Below are 21,449 nucleotides of genomic sequence, written 5' to 3' on the forward strand. Positions count from 1 at the left end.
CGGTTCATTTGTAGGTAATTAAACAGGCGTCGTATTAAAAACTCTTATCTGTTCATCGTTCTCAACTCAAAGCGATGACTCTGTGCTCGCGATTAATTATCATTTTATTAATACCTGTTTATAAACTTGATTTGGAGCATTTTTTTGTTTGTTTTGGTTTTGATTGTTTTGTTTGATTGAAACTATTGATAATTCAATAAGACTGCGCTTAAAATTAACTGTACTGCATTAAAGGTTAATTGATTAAAAGCTTGTCACTTGTTTTTGTTGACGTCTTAAGAATGTAAGTTCTACTTTGTAGATGTAGGTGTTTGTTTATTTCTTATGCTTTAGCACGTAGCTATAAACAATTTTCATATATAATTGATTTACCGGTTCATTTGTTAGCGTATGAATGCTCAGTTTTAATAACTCAATTGGCAATGGTTTTGCCTACAAAACAGGTGGTCCTAGGTTCTGACTTGCAGCTCCGGTAGACATTTATTTGTGTAATATCACTATTACTCACGCACAGATACAACAATTACTTACATTATCCATACTAATATTATAAATGGGAAAGTGTGTGTGTATTTTTGTTTGTCCGACTTTCACGGCAAAACGGAGCGAGGAATTGGGGTGCGCCAAAGTTCATATAAAATTGGTATATAGATTATTGGTAATCCGAAAATGTTTCTCATACAATTTTACATTATAACGAGCATTATTTATAACAATTTTATGTTAATAACTATCGTAACTTCGAATGACTTATGTTCATAATGTCATTCATCATAAATACATTTTATACTAATGTTAATGTTTATATAATTATTGATCATAACGATTGCGAGTAATATAATTTATCGTTATATTATTGTTAACAGAACAGAAATCACATGTGACAGTCCAGTTAGGTGCGACGACGAGCGTAGCGAGGAGGAGCGTGTTAGGTTGACCGTGAGCAACCCAGAAACGACTTTTTAATGTAAATTGTATATGTCACTGTAAAAGCTCCAAGCGCGCTTCTACAAATGGCACAAGTTTTTCATAGAACTTCCCCAAAACTTTTTAAACAATTTTATGATGAATGATTTTCTTAAACACAAAATTATGAATGTTATTAAATATTTGTATAGAATTTATGATTAAAAATTTTCGGCTAAATGATTATTATGAACAGTGATAGTAGTACTATTGATAATAATGAAACAAAATTATGATAAGTAAAATTATGAGAAATGAGCATTCGGAGCACAAATCGGTATAAACAATAATTTTATAACAAATAATTTTATATGAGCCAATATGGACCCGAGGAATTGACTTGATTTTTAAGTGGAGATAGTTGAAGGGGTGGAGAGTCTCTTTCTAATTCCCCACTTCGCTAAAATGGGGGTTGGAAGTTTGTATGAAGCATTCCGCAATTTAACGCGATTTAAATTTATGTGTAAGTCTACACATAGGGTAATCCGCAAAAAAATCTTGAACGAACTCAGAGGCAAGGTTTAATTTTATTATCTTTGCAAGAGCTATTTTTATTGTTGTAGATTTTTCAATAGGTAAGTTTGCAATAGAACAGCTTTATTACTTTACTTTTACTTTCTTTTTTACAGCGAAAGTGTGCCCGTTTACGTTTAAAGGCATCGTTAATGCTCGTTTGCTATAACAATAGCGACATTTAAAGTTGAGACTGCTAATAAATAAACCTTAGTCATTCATATCAATAAAACGGGCATTTTGTAATATGTACTACTTCTTTCATTCTATTTATTGTTCATTTAATAGCCAATGCGCTTTTGAGTTTCCAGCGTGACTCATTTATTGTAATACTTAATCAGATTACATATTTCATGAGAACCGAGCCTGCGCGCAATGTTTCATCTGTGTCGCGATGCCGAACGCTAGATAATATCTTCAAATACGTGTATTCGTTGAATAAGTAGATCCAGGATTGTTCGAAGGATCTGATGCTGATCGACCCTCCACGATCGCCCGAGAACCTGTTGAGCCTATCCGCGAGCATTATTCTGTTTAGCTTAGGAATCAAATTGAATTCCACGTTACATCTATTTCAAGAATCTGATGTCGCTTGACAGATGCCTGTCAATCTTCGATTATGCAGCTTGGTTTATTTGTTCGCCGCTTCGGCAGCTTGTGCCTACTCGCAATTCTCGGTAGCTGCACACTGCGTTATTTTATGAATATTTCATATTATTGTAAACGACTTTATCTTTACAACAATGTTGTATAGAACATTTCGGTTTTATGGACCATTGAAAAACACTACCGGTTTATTGGCGACAGGTAACGGGTACAAGAAACCCAAGTATGCTACTGTCGTACTATGTGTTCTCTAATAATTTTTAAGAAAAAAAAACCGTCGCCTTTCGGGTTCTGGTGAAAGTTACTTGCGAATGTTGGATTATGTAGAAATGTGTAGGTATTTTTTAAAACTGCTTTTAATGCTTTAATTATTAGATGGCAACATAAATGAATATACGTATAACGTTAAGGTTTGAGGAGTTTCCTCAATTCCTCATGAATCCGATATTATATTATAAGAAATCGAAGCTTGACAAACTTTGACTTGAAAACTCAATATGCTTAACAAACATAACTAAATAAATAAATGTCACTGTTCTGAACTTAAATGCATGCTTTTCTTGCAAAAATACCAAAGTCACTTATGAGTGTGCCGTTCAGATTTGAGGAGTACGGTTCTGACTATCATCAGCAGTTCCACTGCACCAAATGTCACTGTTCTGGACGCAAGTGCATGCTGTTCTTATAAAAATACCAAAGTCACTATAAGCGTGCCGTTCAGATTTGAGGAGTTCGGTTCTGACCATCAGCAGTTCTACTGTACCAAATTTCACTGTTCTAGACGTAAGCGCATGCTGTTCTTATAAAAATGGCAAAGTCACTATAAGCGTGCCGTTCAGATTTGAGGAGTTCGGTTCTGACCATCATCAGCAATTCCGCTGCACCAAATGTCACTGTTCTGGATGAAAGTGCATGCTGTTCTTATAAAAATACCAAAGTCACTATAAGCGTGCCGTTCAGATTTGAAGAGTTCTATTCTGGCCATCATCAGCAGTTCCACTGCACCAAATGTCACTGTTCCGTACCTAAATGCATGCTGTTCCTTTAAAAACACAAAAATCACTATATGTATGCCTTTCAGATTCGAGGAGTTCCCTCGATTTCTCCAGGATCCCATCATCAGAACTGGGTTCTGAGAAAAATGGGACCAATCTGTATGCATATACATTCAATTAAAAAAAAAAATTCAAAATCGGTCCAGTAACGACGGAGATATCGAGGAACAAACATTAAAAAAAATAAAAAAAAAAAACATACAGACGACTTGATAACCGTCCTTCTTGAGATATGAGGCGACGGTTAAAAAACAAGAATATCATTTTGTCGTCAAACAACATGTTGCATCAATACAATATTTTTAAAAGCTGCGTTATCATCTGTTTGACGTTTCTGAATTAATACATTTTATTGTACAGCGCTTTAAAATTCGTATAGCCATGTGGGACAAGTGTGCACACCTTTTTTCAGATGTGTATTAAAATCATACGATAAGGATGGAGGAAAAATAAACATGTAGCCAGCAGTATGGGGTAAGTGTACGAAGCAAAACGAAATTTATGGTTTTTAATATTGTAAGATTGAATATTGTCTTCGGTTACCGCGATAGCTATACTCATGAAATAAAACTATGGAAACGGACGTCTCGAACACTTTACAGCATTCGTGGTAAACAGGTCCTCCAGGCTCCAGACTCCTGAAGGGGGTGGCTAATATTTATTATTACCAACAGGAAAAAAATACTTTCGTCGTAACAAAAATAATTTACGATTCCATCTGGATTTTTGCATAAAATTACAGATTTTAAATTAGTATACAAACATCACAAATTTCTCCGTCCCCATGGGCGCAATGGCTGTACACCACATGACTCTACTAGTATAGCTTTAATATGCGTAGTGCGTACTAAATGGTGGCTTCGAAATTGACGTAGGAAATTAGGATTCAATCAATGTTAAGTAGTTTAAGGGCAAATTTAATACCATAGTAAACACCATTCATGTCTTTAAATCTTAATACAACGATTTTACTTGATAGGTACAGTCAACCAATTGGAACCCTAGACCACTATAGAATTATGTCATACTGACGTTATACATCAGATTGTAAGAAATCTTTGTCATTTTGACATGGTTGTAGAGTGGCCTAGGGTTCCAATTGGTTGACTATACACTTTAAAATTGGACAACCCAAGAGATCTATCTAATGGCTCTGTAAAAAATACTTAGATTATTTTCTAAGCTTACAATGGTCTTAAGCACCAATAGCGCCTATACCAACTTGGGCATTTGCCTACTCCTAGCCACAATAGTTCACGAGAATCCGTTGAAAATTGCGACCTATAGAGCCATCCGGCTATATAAGAGCAAACTGCCGCGATTAAACCGTAAAACTACACTAACGCTTCAATTAATTAATTAATTTTCATTTTTGTTTTGCATTTTGAATCTAGGTATATTACTACGTAATACGTACTCGTATTGTTAACAATTGTTATTTTATATTTTGTACGATGGCCTTTACGTGAATAAACTAGATTTTCCTACCAAATCAGTTCAGATTTGTTAAGAACATCTAATCGTGATCTGTTATTGTAAAAGTAATGATTTTGGTTGAAGAAATGTGCTTCTGCCGTGGACGAAAGACTTCAGTTTTTGTCATATTTCTTTAGTATATCTACAATACCAGCCAAATATTATATCACTCCAAATTTGTTTAGTAGAACTTTGTTTTAACAAAGGTTATAGATACATTTACATAGTATCGGCTGATACTATGTAAATGTATCTATAACCTTTTTCACATCTTTTTCAGTTTTGTTTAATTTTTATTTACTTACCTATATTATTTACTAACTACTTACTTACTCAAATCAGCAAAAAGTTTTCTGTAGTCAAACTCATCGCAAATCTGTAGTACTCGTAGTCAGAAGTTGGACACGACGGGTCGTTGAGGATGTGAGAAATCTTATGTATTACGATGGACGATGTGTTTAATTATCGTCACACATGAGTAGGTAGGTATATACATATCATATCTGAATTGTGATGAATCAATTTCAACTAGTGACTCTGTGAGATAATATAGTTCATTCCGCCATTATCATAATGATTCTAAGCGCCGTAGATTGGTGCTTATTTCCTTTATCCCGATTTCTGCACTTTGACAGTAAAATAATGGAAATTATTTATAGAAGCAGGCCATACTATTTCACGAGAATCTGTTGAACATTGCATTTCGTAGAGGTGAACATCCGGGCATTCGGCATATTGCTCGAGTTCGCGTTAGCTTAAGTCTTTTTTTTAGGGTTCCGTAGTCAAATAGGAACCCTTATAGTTTCGTCATGTCTGTCTGTCCGTCCGTCCGTCCGTCCGCGGATAATCTCAGTAACCGTTAGCACTAGAAAGCTAAAATGTGGTACCAATATGTATATCAATTACGCCAACAAAGTGAAAAAATAAAAAATCTAAAAAAATGTTTTATTAGGGTACCCCCCCTACATGTAAAGTGGGGGCTGATATTTTTTTTCATTCCAACCCCAACGTGTGATATATTGTTGGATAGGTATTTAAAAATGAATAAGGGTTTACTAAGATCGTTTTTTGATAATATTAATATTTTCGGATATAATCGCTCCTAAAGGAAAAAAAAGTGCGTCCCCCCCTCTAACTTTTGAACCATATGTTTAAAAAATATGAAAAGAATCACAAAAGTAGAACTCTATAAAGACTTTCTAGGAAAATTGTTTTGAACTTGATAGATATATTAGTTTTTGAGAAAAATACAGAAAACTACGGAACCCTACACTGAGCGTGGCCCGATACGCTCTTGGCCGGTTTTTTATTTAAATAGAAAGCTGTTGCATTAGGCTCTAAGCAAAGTACTGATTTACCATGTCAACATTACACAGCGGCAGAGCTTAGTTTTTAGGATTTAACATTTTGCCTCTGCGGTTAATCTCAAAATCAGTTTCGACTCAAAACAATGCGGTCTCTGCGTCACTCGCTAATGGTTTATTTTGCAAAAGCGACACGTGCGGGTGTCGCGTGCCGCCGGCGGACGCCGATGTAATCTCGGGCACGAATGTCGACGTGAGGCGTGCCCCTTCACACGTGATAGTGCCTAGCGAACCTTACCAAAAGATTTCATCTCTTTGATGTCTGCCTAGCCTGCCTAATATGGCTCAAGTATTCCACAAGAAAGTGTAAAGGTAATTTGTGACCTTTAAAGCATGCAGTATGCGGTTTTCGCTCTAATATACTATGTATTAGTATATGATACATACAGGTTGATCACTCTGTATAGACCATTGCAGGAGATGATATTACGACATACGAAATAGATTCTGATATACTTATAAAGTTTCTTTAATATCTTAATTTATCGTTGCTTACGCCGTGAGAGGGAAAAGATTCTCACGTCCACAATTTTTACAATATTCATCATTTCATTACTACCTAAATATCAATATCGTGTTATGGAGCACAAAAATATATATCACGTATCATTGAAATCAGTATAACTTTTACTCTAACATATTTCGTCGCACCACGGTTTAGACAAGGTAAAGGTCGACGTGTAGTAATTTAAACCAACAGTTTGATTTAATTGTACCTTTATTTAATTTTACAGAAAATTAACCAAAATTCCTAGATTTTAAAATGCAATAGTGTCAAATGTCTGAATCTCAGAATGCCTATTTTTGTTTGATATGGCATATTTCCGAAATTACATTGAGTTGGTGCCATAATGACCAGATACCCCACAGATGTCATATAAACCATAGATCAAGCAAACGTATCTATTTAGCGTGTCAAATGAACTCAGTGAAATCCACTGAGTTGTCCGTCTTTAATCGCAGCTTGCAGCTTTCGGGCGTCAATTTTTGTAAGTTGAAGTCAACAAAAACATTAAAAATGCCTCGTTACATGATATTTAATTACAACAACATAAAACTTATCAACACTCAAGGGCCTGAGACATATTTAAAATCACAGGCAAGTAACAACTTCAGTACAAAATCTGACACGCTCGGCCGCCATACAAATAAATTCGTTTCTTCTATCTAAATCTAATTCTGTGAGATACCCATATTATTGTGTTTTTCTATTGATATAAAAATGTTAATTAATACAAAGTTTGTGAATTTGCACTTAATATGTATTTAAGCTTAATAATAGGTACATGTCACACTCACCTCTGTTTCAAAAAGGAGTCCAATCGGAAATTCGGTATTTATTGATACATGATTTTTGACACTTCGATATTTTGAGATTTTGAGAATATAACTAAAAGTAAAATATCATGTTAGTAGTCTACTTTAAGAATAAAATAATTTGATATTGACCTATTTTGAGACTATTTAAGCTATTTCGAAATTTAGGACAAATACTGACAATGGGAATATAGTTTGGAGCAAAGAAAGCAACATGATACAGACGAAGGTTTTCCTTCGTAATTTTACGGAAAGATACGAACGTGTCCTGCTATTTCAATCAGTCTCAGTACAAGACGTACTGACACTGTCTTAACTAGCATGACAAATACGAACGTTTTCGGAAAAATGGAAAGGAAAACCTTTTCGCACTACATCGATAATGTCTATGACACAGAACTTAATTTAGATAGAAAAAACAAATTCATATATTTGTATAGGGGCCGAGCGTGTCAAATTTTGTACTGAAGTTGATTCTTGCCTGTAATTTTAAATATGTCTCAGGCTCTTGATTGTTCATAATTTTTGTGTTGTTGCAAATGAATATCACGTAACGAGGCATTTTTTATGTTTTGGTTGACTTTAACTTACAAAAATTGACGCCCGAAAGCTGCAAGCTGCGAGTAAAGACGGATAACTCAGTGGATTTCACTGAGTTCATTTGACACGCTAATTAGATACGTTTGCTTGATCTATGGTATATATGACATCTGTGGTCTATGACTTTCGAAGAACTTGAGGTAAAAACCATTCGTAATTCTGCTGTATCCACTAAACATGCTATTTTTATCAAGGCGCCTTATGTATAATAACATAATTACATAATTATGATTATTACCGCCGCACGATAAAATTGCCAAGAATTTTTGGACTGCACTTAAGTTCTCTTTTGAACATTACGCCGACTTGTCAAAATAAATTAGTTCAGACTTTTGAGAGCGAGAGTGTGCTTTTTATCACTGGAGTCCCTGGACCTGATTAGTTGGACCAACTAAAGTAATGAATAGTTCTTTATTTTGTGTTGACTAATAATTTATCTATTTATATATCTACGGCCAGCTAAACAAGTGGTTTACCACTAGTCGACTCTATCTTTAAACACATAAGGTCGAAAAGTGGTAAACAACTTTTTTGGTTGACTGTACAATAAATACTGTTAAAATCAAGTTTTTAAAAGTAAAATGCTCTCAATAAATAGGGCAGGGCTCCGACAGGACTCAGTTTGGAACCTAAACGGGACCTTCTCAATTAAAGGAGCCAAAGAGTTTTTATACTTATATACGCTAGGTAGGTATTGGCAATCTTAATTTTCAATTAATTAGTCGAAGGCTGGGTAGAAAACATCTGTCCATGAATGTAAATGGCAATGGCCTCATCTTGGCCACTTAACATGGTAAAGCACTTAAGACAATGCCTTAATTTAAATTCAACCCCGAGTCTCTGCGGTTAGTCAGCAGGACGCCAATGAATTTGCACTTGTGCTTCGCCAATTACAGTTATTATATCTCACATTATAACAGGTTCTTGATTATTTATTGAGCAAGATAGCACTTCGGACTTAGGCAGATGTAAAAATAAAAACAAAAGTATTTCCATTGTATTATTTATTTGAAGGTAAAATTTATTTAGCCGGATCGGTCGATGTATTTAATAACATATTGTTGTTACTATTGCAATCGTTTTACTGCCAAGGCACTAGAAATATAGATATTAGTTGGCATATTCGTAAAAAATAGCACTTCATATTCATTTAGGCATTTTATTTATATTAGGAATTCATTAAATAGCTATAATTGCATTTTCAGACATAAATTAAGTAAAAAAGAAACTACGCTAAATTGAATAAATTACGATGTCGGGACGGCCGTCAATCCATCGTCTCTTGACTTAGGTCGCACGTTCGGTTATCTACTTAAAAGGTACAAAAATGTTACTTTTTACTTATCACTATCATTAGAATCAGACTTACGCTACTTTTTATAAAAAAAATATGGTACAATACGTTATCGGACTTTCGCAAGTGAATGGCCGAGCGTAAAGTGAACGAATGAGCGACGTGATCTCGATAACGACTCACGGCCGCGGTCCCGTCTTCGACGGCGGAGACGGGGACAAGCGAGCGTCCAGAAGCATACATCCATGCACTCCACGGGCAGACAGATCGCTCCGTTCCTAACATTCCATGCATCCATCCACAGTCGCGCACGCTCCTCTGGTCGTCCCTGTCTCGGCGTCGCGCGCGTCTTCGCCGCTCGCCCGTACGTAGCTCACGGCGCAGACGTGCTTGGACAATACCTTTATCTAACCTCTGTCGTCGTTCCGCACTCCTCAAAGATCAAAACCATTTTGAAGAAATGGGAAAGGCCTTTATGAGTCGAAACTCGACGGAGGTTTAACACTAACATATACTACTATTGCGAACGTTGATCACGTCGACGTGTCTACATGAACTCAAAAGTGCCTCTGGTGAGCACGAGAGAAACTGGCATCATAGACTTTGCAGAGAGCTGAAGGAGCATTGGGTCCGGGAAGTAATTCTGCAGCTTTAGCGGCCGCGCGTCGTCGTTGCCAACTGCAGGTCCACGCTGCAAGGACTACTAGTTGAGCGGCCAGGAAAGCAGCTGCAGCCAGCATGGCTCCTGCCGCGTTCACACAGGTCATTTCAGTCTCTCTAACGAAAACAGAATCCTCGGTAACGTTCTTCGCACGTTGTTTGTCAAATCCAAATTTGTCGGTAATTTGAATAGTTTGCACGAGTAACATGTCATCGGTAGGAGCAGCAGGGGTCGAACGCCTCTTTCTGCGTCCGTATGACGTAACGGAGCGGAGCTCATTTGGACCGCCGTCGCACTGCACAGGTTCGCAAGTAGGCATACAAGGTGTCACCAAGGCCCGGAACTGAACCACTTCCGATGATGGGAATTTAAATGCGTCAAAGTGTGACAACAACATCTGCAATAGAAACAATACGAATGATATTATCAATTATAAAAATATATATCTGCTTCACTGCTCGTAATGTGTTATAGGTATATGTATATTGTATATTCTTTATGTCTCACCTTTCCGCTCATAGATGATTTGAAAAGAGGTCCCATGATAAAGTGATCTGTTGGACAACCGTCGCTGTCGATGAGAGTAATTTCGCTAGAGTCGACACCATCCATGGCAACAAGTTCTCGCACGAAAATTTCGAAAGGTGAATTCGGGTCCATGATTTCGAATCGTAAGGCCTGCAAACAGAAAATAACAACATGAAAATGTGATAAGGGTAAGGAGGTCAAAGTATGTAAAATGTATGACAATTGCATGTGTACAAATAAAATACTTTTGGTTATTGAAATCTTGATAATTTTACATGGCTTTATGCATAAGTACATATATATATGCATATGCTTACCAAGGGGTCACCAACTTCAGCGGAAGCAATAATGTCGTCTCCGCTCCTGTCCGTAATTCTCATGGCTACGTTTGGTGAGTCGACGATCACTTCCTCTGAGAGTTCTGTATGTATATCACCAGTGATTCCGAGATCGACTTCGTTAGCCACAGTCTTATTGGTGAGGTCATATTGGCACGTCACAGCAAGACCAAGATCCGATGATGTGACGATAGTATCGTGATGCTGAATCACAACATCGTTCAAGTATCTGCAATGGTTAAACGTAATTGTTATTACATTCTCATTTTGCTATACTTTTTATATAACATAGTATATTTTTACTTGTATTACCTGCCCAAACCGTTTTGCTTAACGTTGCATTCAATGTTGTTGTATCCCATATGTAATTCAAACTCGAGACTTTGTTTAACGTCAACAACGCAGGAGTTAGGACTTCCCTTTGCATATATTTTTCCATCAAACAATTTAGATGTTTGAATTCGAGCCACCATGTCTCCAGCACGGCAGTCAATAGAAACGTTGTAGCAGGAGGACAGTTCGTATGTTGCGGCCTCGGGAACTTCCAAATAGGGATCCTAAAAAGAAATAACACAAGTATAGTTAATGCTAAGTAAATAGGCAGCACATCTACTTGGGTATATAAAAAAAATCATTAAACGTACCTGGATATCAGCGAGAGTGGCCCGGGAGTGATGTGAAAGGCGGCACACATGGTCCCCAGTGTCTCCGTGGTCGTAGGAATGACAACGGAAAGGTGAATTGAGGCAAAGCTCTCTGCATTCCTCTACAGTTTGAACATCTTGGTACACAGAATCTACAGTTTTCAAAATGCGTCCGCCCATCTTTTTGAATTCGCAAAGTTTTGTTGGTTCCTCAACGCAGTTGTTTTCTAAATAATCGGTGTCTGTAAATAGGAAAAAAATGTTTTAATTAAAGCTGGCACTTGCTTTTGGATGCTACAATTACAATCAAGGGAAAAATAAATAACAATTACCTTCGTTCTGTTGGAAAGAGTTAGTTCCAGCCAATGTGATGCGGTCCATATCCGACAACACGCATTCTCCCGTTTTATTATTATAGTTCGCCGATCTGTAACAATGTTCACGCGGGTTAGCGTCGGGTATAGAGTTGTATATTTTTTTATCAGTGTGAACTTTCCCAAGATGTTAACCTAACCGCATGGTATACAATCGACGCGTTTTTATCTAGACGTCTAGGTATTAGCTGACGACTTAATTCATGATAATCACAAGTTGATTTAAGCAGCACCTATTCTATATTTCGTGCAAAACATTTTTATCTATGTCATTAATTCCTTATGAGTGTACCTACTGTTAATATTCCGTCGTCAAATTTGTATTATCAAAAGTAACTAACATTAATATATGTCGTGTATTTGTATAAGTTGGCCTGTTTACATAATCGAAGCAGTTCGTCTTTTTTGTTTTCGTTTTATTTAGTGACCACCCATAAGCGAATTATCGAAGCCGATCTACTCAATATTTTCTTGTGATGCGCACTCGGTCCCGATCAGATGACCCTGCTAACCTGTGGGAACGCATTTTCAGAAATGGTAGCACAAATGTTTCGTTTTCGGATTAAAATAGCCGTATCTTTTTTGAGTTAGGTAAATTATATTTTTTTAAAGGCAAGATTAATAACTCGCCGTAATGTTAGGTACACTAGTATACACCGTGTTTTTTTTGTTTTCCGTTAAATTCGACACGTCGTTAGGTTCATTATCAGGAACCACCATGTATAATCACTTTTCGTTAAATTCACAAAATTTATTAGTTTAAATTTATTAATTTATAAGTGTGAGAGACCCTTAAGAATAACATTCAAGTTAGTGCCAAGTAATTTACGGCACATGTCAAAACAAATAACATTGGTAATTGGTAAAGGCTGTCACACACGTGTTCAGTAATTATATTTATTTAATAACTCGATAACCGTAAGAGTTAAGATACTAAATTCTTAGAGAAATTAATTGCATTTGAACATTTGATCTAAATAAAGAACCTTCCCTTAAAGTTAACGGAATTCGATAAAAACACGATGTATAAAAAAAGATGAATCCCTTATGGAGTTATCATACCACGACCATAAACAAGATTAGAATTACGACTTACGGTTACAACATTAATTAAATAGGAATTTATAGTCCGCGGAAAATGAATGTTATAAGAGTATGTCCTTTAAAAAAATCATAGGATCGTTTCCTTAGAATCAAAAAGGATCCTTTCTTTGTTCCCGGCTGTTACATTTGACTGTAATATTTCATTTGTTCCAAATAACTCGAGGGTGACTACACAGATTCTTATTTAAAGCAAAAGAAATTTTTTCTATTTTACTAATTTTACTGGTTTATACTGTAAACTGTAAAACCTAATACGAGTACGGTAAATAGCGCGTGCCTGGCAACTAAAAAAGAGACTTAAATGGCTAAATGAATTAGGTATGTACATATTATAATTTTTGAACCTGCATTGACTTAAATTACGTTATCGCTTTGATTTGGTATAATACGGGTACGCAATGCAATATCCATTATAATGCTTCGGCTCGGGTGGTCCTAGCTTTGTGAGCAAAGAATAGGCCATTTATATACCATCATTTCTATTAGTTGTAATTTAAACCCTGAGATTTCCCGATATGCCCTGAAGCTCGTCTAAATGCGGCTTGAAATAAATTGATCGTAATTTAAGCATGGGTTGTTTCTGTACGACCTTGTGTGCAGTGTATATATGGCCCATTATGATATTGCATTGAAACATTGACGTTTTGATTGATAATTGTGTTCCATTTAAACACTGAATTAATTCTACATTGTTCCACAGTTTGAAGTCCGAGAACAATGTATTTATCGGTTATCGTATCATGGAAGCAGGAAGCGATAGGGCAAAGCGCTCCCACACCCGCCGCATGCGCAAGCTGCGGCCGCGCGGACCCACGCGGACCGGGGCGCGGGCGCAGCGCAGCGCCGCCACGTCCGGGGAATATTTGCCAAATGTCGTGACTGTCGACGATCGCGATGCGCGCCGCCCGGGGTGCGCCGCAACCTGCAACCCGCTTGTTTCAATGGCGATACCAAAACTAGTATCCGATCCAACTGTACCCAACGGTACACGTGTCAAGACGATACTAAACGGTGACACGACCACGTGAAATCACTGTAATCGCATAATTTTTAACGGAATATACGAAAGGCGTGAAATCGTGGAATTGGTTACTACATGCGACCTCCATTTCACTATAAAGCAAAAAACTTTTGGGTGATCTTGTTACCGTTACCCAGCAGCTCTAGGCACTGCGACGACGTCCCATTACAAGACGTAGACGCGCTGGTCATACGTAATGTTCTCAATCGCTACGGCGCCGAATGTGAACGTCGGATGCAGTACACTATTTATGTTAATGATATCAAAAACCGTACAAGGAAATAAACACAATAGGACAGTCGTGTTCTGCTACATTAGACGCCTGAGTCGCGGGCCGTGCAATTGGCCTCCCTGCTTTGTATATAATGCTCGTTTGTAGAATTCAGTAACGAAATGGCTACCAGGAAGAGACCGTGACTTATCCAGTGAGGTGCTCTGCAAAGATGTGCCGCAGGTCTCACCATCTACGGCGAACCGGTGAAGTCTGATTGACTTCGTTATCGGTTCTAACCGTAAATAAGCATATGGGCCAGAATGTCAACCTAATGAGATAGTTGTTTGGAAAACTGGTTTTCTACAGATAAAGTGATTGTTTTCTATGATTAATGAAATGATGGAGCATTCAATTATGTAAAGGTTCAAAGTCTGGGAATAACAATTGACTAGTTACGGGTACTTGTCCTTGAAACGATTTGACGCGGGTCACTGAACGGATCTGATTGAATAGTATAGAGACATGACCCGCTACAACGTCTATTGTCCTGTCTTGTTAGTGCGATTGTAATGGTCACTTCTAAGTTATCACTAGGCTTACGTCAAAGGATTATGCATTCGTTATTTTATCCGAATTAACGCTAAATACTGTTAAAAATATACCTGCCAAAGCATTTAAAAGGGTGATATTAGTTTTATTGTATAGGTAGTTGAGTTTATGTAAATGAATAAAATGTAACAACGCACCATAAAGAGCCTTTAGTGTAATGATTTCCGGTCTTCTAAGGCGAATTAATGCATTAAACGCTTCGACAGTTTAATTAACTGCAATTCTTCGTCTACCATTAGCGCATCTTGGATAAAACAAAAATAGCATTTGTGATTTAATTGCATGAAAATTATACGATGATACCCTAGGCTCGTTAATTAACCACTATACGGTCAGCCCTGTTAGTCTATGCTTATTATATAACATTCTCGTTTTTAACACAGCAAAACACTTAAGTAGCTACAAAAATGTAACATCCCGTCTTTGTTTGTGATGACTAAGGTGCATCACCGTACGTTCTTCAAGTACATAACATTTAATTAGTGTACTTACTAAGCAAATAAATTAGTAATTATTAGATCATTGTTTTGTAAGTGTCTTATATTTTTATTTTAACATAAACCAAGTCCCGAAACGGTATGTTTAAGAGGAAAATAAAATTTTCTCCCTACCGCCGTTTTTATAACGTCACAGCTTACTACCCCAACCATTTTCGCGCTTGCCATCTTCATCACATATACGTATATATTTATATTAAAAACTGAATTTATTAATACGAGGGCTTAAACGGAAATTAACCAAATGCACCTTATACATCCTACTAATAAATAAATACTACTAATGATATTATTTACCTGGAATAACTTCAGTTTATGAATAAAGTTTTTAATTTACTTAAAAGATTTAATTCCATCGATCGCTGTTTGTAAAAGCATGTGTTTACGTATTTAGGTTTACGAGTAGATAGAGCAGTAGAAGTGTAGGCTAGTTACATTCGTGGTCGGTCTGAGAAAGTTCGCAGGTCACGGCCCGCTCCGCCCACCGCACGCTCCACTTTGTTCATTTCTTTGCATTCCAATAATTTACAACGTCTGTGTCCGGATTATCCTTCCTTGTAATTGTTGAAAAATAATTGCATTTTTTTGGACTGTTGCATATTATGTTTGATTAATATCAACAAAGTAATTTGCATCGACTACTTATCTAAATTTTAAAATGATCAGGATTTGATGAATTACGAGTAAATCTCCTCGACTTAGAGCGAAGGATAAAGGCTAATTTACTTTCGTGCTATTCTAGTGACGTTATCACGTCTGAAATCCCGCCTTATCATTGAAATGCATCTGATATATTATGACGAAAACACAAACAAACCTGCAGACAAATTCATTTTCACCGAGGCAAAGGTCCAAGCACATCTGACGCGAACCGACGGTGTGAGTCCTTTTGCCGCGCCCTTTCAGATGATAGCCGCGCACTCGGTCGAAGCACCACGCTCTCTCACATGGTCTCACACCGAGACAGGACTTCTGGGCGTATATCGTGAACACCGGAAACTGTGATTTTGTCAAAGCTCCTGTAATAAAAAAAACTACAGTTTATGCAATTCTTTTTAGGAATTCTTCGCGATTTTATTATATTCAGTAGTTCAACAATATAGTCACGATTTCCTATTACCCGTAGCTTTACGTCAACGAATAACGAAAATTTGTCACGAATACAATTGTACAAGAGACCTTTACAATATGGTGACAAAACTCTTTTTAATTCTTTGCGGATACTGTATGACGGCCTTTATTGGCACGAGCTGGCGTGCTGCACTGTATAAAGTATAATAGACTACCAAAAAAGTCAGTGCAAAGGGCAGTGTCCTGAAATAAACTTTTTAAATCACGACTAGAATTATCTGATAAGTTTCGGAGATTCAGTGTCTTATTACTTAATTTAGAACGAATGGACGAATCACAGGTTTCGGTGCAGTTCTGGTACGTATATCATCATTAAATATTTTACGCTCGAAGACGAGACGCTCTTGCATCAAGAAGCGCGTTCAACCTTATCTAATTTCAGGAAATTTACACAGGGAACCGACCTATCCATAATTGGATCCCTAAGCTTAGTTCCCCGAATGGAACACTGGCGTTTGGATCCCTTTATACGCTTTAATTCAATATGACTGATAATACTAGAGTTTACAGCGGCTTTTAGTTCAGGCACATTATATCTACATTCATATACGTAGCACGCACGGTATAATGAACATTCTACACTACATTGATAACCTTTCTCGCAACATCCTAAAAAGCGGTTTATTTAATCTGGTGATGTTAAGAATATTTCTACTTCGTAAGGTAAAACACAAAAAGCTACCCATGACGTTGGTTAAGTAGATGATCAATTAGTAAGGTCGTTCACACAATATTTATCACGATTTACTCATTTCGTTCCAGTCAAAGTGTCTTCACGACATTATTTGAGGTGAGACTGTGGTTTGAGGGCATTTTCGTGAATAGCTATTTATTATGTTTTTTGTGTAATATTTATTGCATTAAAATCCTTTCAGTACTTATATAATGCCTTCGTTTCACTAGGTATACAAGGCTAGACTATGTATATCGACGTAAAAGTAAAAAATTAGATTTGTTGGTTGGATTGTTGCTCTTGCATAATTATAACGTTAATACAAAGAGTAAACTTTGTCAGTAAAGATCAAGACGTGACCCACTGACTCTAGCCTTAAATGACTAATATTGTACCCGTCACTAGGTCAAGTTTTACTTTTAGCGGGTGAGAGTATTTACATTTTTTTCTAATAAGGCAAAGCAAGCGAGCACAGTCATGCCGTTATTGGCATTCAAATGATCTTGTGTTACAAAAAAAATCTGAACGCGCTCGTTCTGAGCTCACACCTCCGAGCGGATAAACGAGAGTGTTCGAGACATCATTGTGCCATATATGTAGGTTCACACCTGCTGTGTCCCATTACCCATATACCAAACGATGCCATTGTACTCTTGTATAGGTTTATTAATTTTGTTCGTTTCCCAGAATAATTACTGGTGAACAACGTGAAGTGTCGTCTGTAGCGGTAAAAGCACTTACACATGCACGCTCCATCAATGTGTTGTCTTATAATGAGCAATTAAAGCCAATAAATTTATTGATCTTATTAAGTTTGAATCGTTATTTTAAGGTCGATGGCTAAGATAAGAGTTAATTTTATCGCGTGTAGTCGCGTCGGTATGTAATTATTGAGTTTTATTGAGCATTTTCCGCAAATCGACAACCATTGTGCCCATTTTGCGTGTAATCGCTCAGGTATGAATTTGCGTATTTCTGAATAATTACGTGTTTTGCTTTTATAAAATGGTATATGGATTGACTCACCAGGTAGTTGATCCGAATCGGAACTAAAGAGCACACAGAGGCCGGTCTCGTAGTTAACAGCACGACAGCTGTCGTTGGCCTGGCACTGCTCCAGGCAGTCGGTGAGCATCAGAGTGCCTGGTATGTCGTCCAGTATGTGAGACGGCGCCGAGAAGACATACCTGCACAGATAAAATACATCAACTATGCGCGGATTACGTTACAGTTTATACTTATCATTATCCTCGATAAAATCTTTGCTAGTTTCGCTTTAGTACTTACTTAATCTTAATTATTCATTCCTTTAATTTGTTTATTTGTATATCACGAACACAACACTGCATTTGCGATAGTAAAATTAAATATTGCAGATGCTTAATCTTTGATAACTTTCCTACCACACCTGCATGAAAGATTTTAAAATAACCATAATTGTAGGCTTAAATCAGTCATTTTTCCCTGATATAATGGGCCTCACATTTGTTGTTTTATATATTACTCATTTTATGAAACTTTTTGTCCCTTACGAAATGAATATTCATATTTTACATACCCAGTGACAAGTTCAAATCCAATCATTTCTGGATCACATTCCTCAAGCGAGTTTGCCGGCGCCGAGGGAGCCGATGCGCCACTAGGCGCCGACGGAGGGACGCCTCCAGAAGCAGTTTCGGGCACTTCCACCGGGACGGCAGCCGCTGCCGGTGCTTCCGACGAAACTTCAGGAGGAGGCGGAGCTCCTGGATTTTTGTAGTCTTGAGGAGCAGCCACAACTGTCTGCTCGGGTGATCCCGATTCCACGGCTATATTGTCTTGAGGAGGCGCCTCGGCCGCTGATCGTAACGTTCCCTCAAACTTCTTTGCTGCATCAACGGCACACACCACTAACATAAAACTTAGTAGGAGGCGCATTGTGTTGTCGGTGAGAGGCCGTGGCAACATTGGTTATCTGTAACAAGACAAAAAATGTGATTACATTTTTTATTCTAACTAATTGAATTGCTGGTACTATGGGAAATTTAGTTACAGAACTCAACATTCGTTTATACTGTTTATTATAGGCTCAAATATAAATTTGATGTCAGGGTATATAATACTTCTATTCTTTATTTAAATCACTGGAGAGTTCTTAGAACGGGTAATGATGACACGGACGTAATTAAGAATAAAACGTGGCATGGCATTTTAACCGATGATTTCTTAAAAACAACCCAACAACCAATCTTCAGTACACAGAAACAGCCCAAGATACTTAAGTAATTTTGACCGCTCTTTTTATGTCATTACATTGCGCCATATTATATGTTTAATTAGTCTCTATATTACCTCAACGTGAGCTTAAGGTCATGAGAATTTCTGCTATTACGAGTGCAGTACCTGATGACTAAATTAAATAAATTACTCACACACCGTTACATCGTCGCGGGCAAGAAATCTAAAGCTATAAATCAGTCTTTTATAATTGTATATATTTTATCAGTGCATCATCATCACCATCAATATTTCCAATCATTCCAGATTGAACTAATCAATGTCTACGCCCTCATTCCGTCCTCTTTGTACCTAAAAGTACGTAGCTTGGTCAACGTCTTTCGTTTATTATTCACATTATGCTTTTTGTGATTCATATTTTTATCTGGCGGCTTAGCGACTTCAAGTATATTACTCGCGGGCGGCGGACTGGAATATCATGACCACCTGTTAATATAAGGTGTTACCAAATTAGTCACCGATATTTTTACGGCTAATAGTACTCCGCTCCTGGTCCTCCTGGAGTATATTTATGTATGAAACATCATAGGTTTTGTTATGTTTCTTTTTTAAAAAACTAGGAAAAAATGTTGTACCTATGTTATTTAGAAAATAAATTATTATAAAATGTTTTTTTAAGGAAATAAAAAACAAAAAAATCATATGTAAATAATTTTGTTTTAATTTATAGTGAAATCTAATTGATTTGATGTTAATTAACGTCCCTTAAAATGTCCGTGACTAATTTTGTAACATCCTATATATAACTACTAGCTTATGCCCGCGGCTTCGCTCGCGTTAGAAAGAGACAAACAGTAGCCTATGTCACTCTCCATCCCTTCAACTATCTCCACTTAAAAATCACGTCAATTCGTCGCTCCGTTTTGCCGTGAAAGACGGACAAACAAACAGACACACACACTTTCCCATTTATAATATTAGTATGGATTAGTAACTATAAAGTATTCGCTGAAGCTCGCTGCATTATATGAGAGAATGTTATGTAGGTACTCCGTAATTGTCATGTATGTCAGTACTTAATACCTGTTTGAATGTTTGTTATGTAATTTACAATATATATGCTGTGGATGTACTTTTATAATAAAAAAAACTTCTACTGTAATACTTTACATAAGCCTTGCCTTATATGGCCATTAAACAAAAAATGAAGTGATCTTTAAAAAATATCTTTAAACCCATCTTTGTTAAAACCAAGGATTATTTATATAGGATTTACAATCTTCATACTAAGAATCGTTTCTCCATTTTTTAGCGCCATCTATTAAATACTATTATAACTACACTGATCGTGCGTACAAATTTATTTATTTTTTAAAATGTGTATTGACGTGATATCATGATATTAAAATAAAGAAGCATGTCATTTGTTATTATAATAACTTAACCACAAAGTTAAAATTTTGATTAAACTTCCGACCACGACATAGTGGTCCGATTTTCATGAAACATGGCTAAGAACACTCCCGACTAACTCAGCTTTCAAACAAAAAAAAAACTAAATCTAAATCGGTTCATCCGATCGGGAGCTACCATGAAACAGACAGGCACACACACATACAGACAGACAGACAGACACGTCAAACGTATAACACGCCGTCGTCTTTGCGTCGGGGGTTAAAAAATAAAAATACGCAAAAATATTTTACACCGGTCAAATCTTACATGAAAATCGGCTAAAAAAACAAAGTGTGATGTAAAGCTGGATTTTTGGTATGTTATTTGGAGTCCTTGGGGGAATGTAAGACTATATTTTGCAAGCAAAAAAAAAAAGTGTGCTAACTTCGTAATTTAAAAAAAGTAGTAAAAAAATCGGGCTTTTTTTGGTTTTTATTTTTTTATTAAAAAACTATGCGTTTTTGGTCAAAAGTTGCTTTGTAATGTTGAAAGCGCATTAAATTTCAAACTGTTTGACATCTTTTTTATCAATGTCCGTCAAATAGTTTTTGAGATATGAAGCGTTAAAAAAGGTTAATTTTTGACGCATTTATAAAATGTAGCGTTTTGCCAATATTTTTAGACAAATATCTGCAAAATACTTCATGATATGATATATATTGCAATATAACATTGTATAAAATTTATTTTGCTTTAATTTTAGTGCAAATAAAGGTCAGTAAGACGAATAGTTACTTTGGTAAACAAAAAAAATCTATAAATAGAGAAGCCATGAGTCTGGTAGATTGGTTA

At 36.6% G+C, this 21,449-nt stretch overlaps 2 protein-coding genes across 4 annotated transcripts in view; one reads left to right on the top strand and one right to left on the bottom strand.

The window, feature by feature from the left end:
- Nucleotides 1-21,449, top strand: part of LOC125234258 (autophagy-related protein 16) — a 246,859-nt gene that overhangs the window by 22,239 nt on the left and 203,171 nt on the right. The window lies entirely within an intron of this gene.
- Nucleotides 8,885-21,449, bottom strand: part of LOC125234251 — a 74,473-nt gene continuing 61,908 nt past the window's right edge. The window contains exons 4-12 of the mRNA XM_048140463.1: nt 18,544-18,939; nt 18,012-18,172; nt 15,999-16,200; nt 11,695-11,789; nt 11,363-11,604; nt 11,031-11,275; nt 10,698-10,947; nt 10,360-10,530; nt 8,885-10,249 (exon numbers count right to left, since the gene is read on the bottom strand). Coding sequence (XP_047996420.1) covers nt 9,749-10,249; nt 10,360-10,530; nt 10,698-10,947; nt 11,031-11,275; nt 11,363-11,604; nt 11,695-11,789; nt 15,999-16,200; nt 18,012-18,172; nt 18,544-18,932 — 2,256 coding nt within the window. The 5' untranslated portion in view covers nt 18,933-18,939 and the 3' untranslated portion in view covers nt 8,885-9,748. The remainder of the gene's footprint in view (nt 10,250-10,359; nt 10,531-10,697; nt 10,948-11,030; nt 11,276-11,362; nt 11,605-11,694; nt 11,790-15,998; nt 16,201-18,011; nt 18,173-18,543; nt 18,940-21,449) is intronic.

This window comes from Leguminivora glycinivorella, chromosome 2 (assembly GCF_023078275.1).
Source record: "Leguminivora glycinivorella isolate SPB_JAAS2020 chromosome 2, LegGlyc_1.1, whole genome shotgun sequence".
NCBI classification, from domain to species: Eukaryota; Metazoa; Arthropoda; class Insecta; order Lepidoptera; family Tortricidae; genus Leguminivora; species Leguminivora glycinivorella.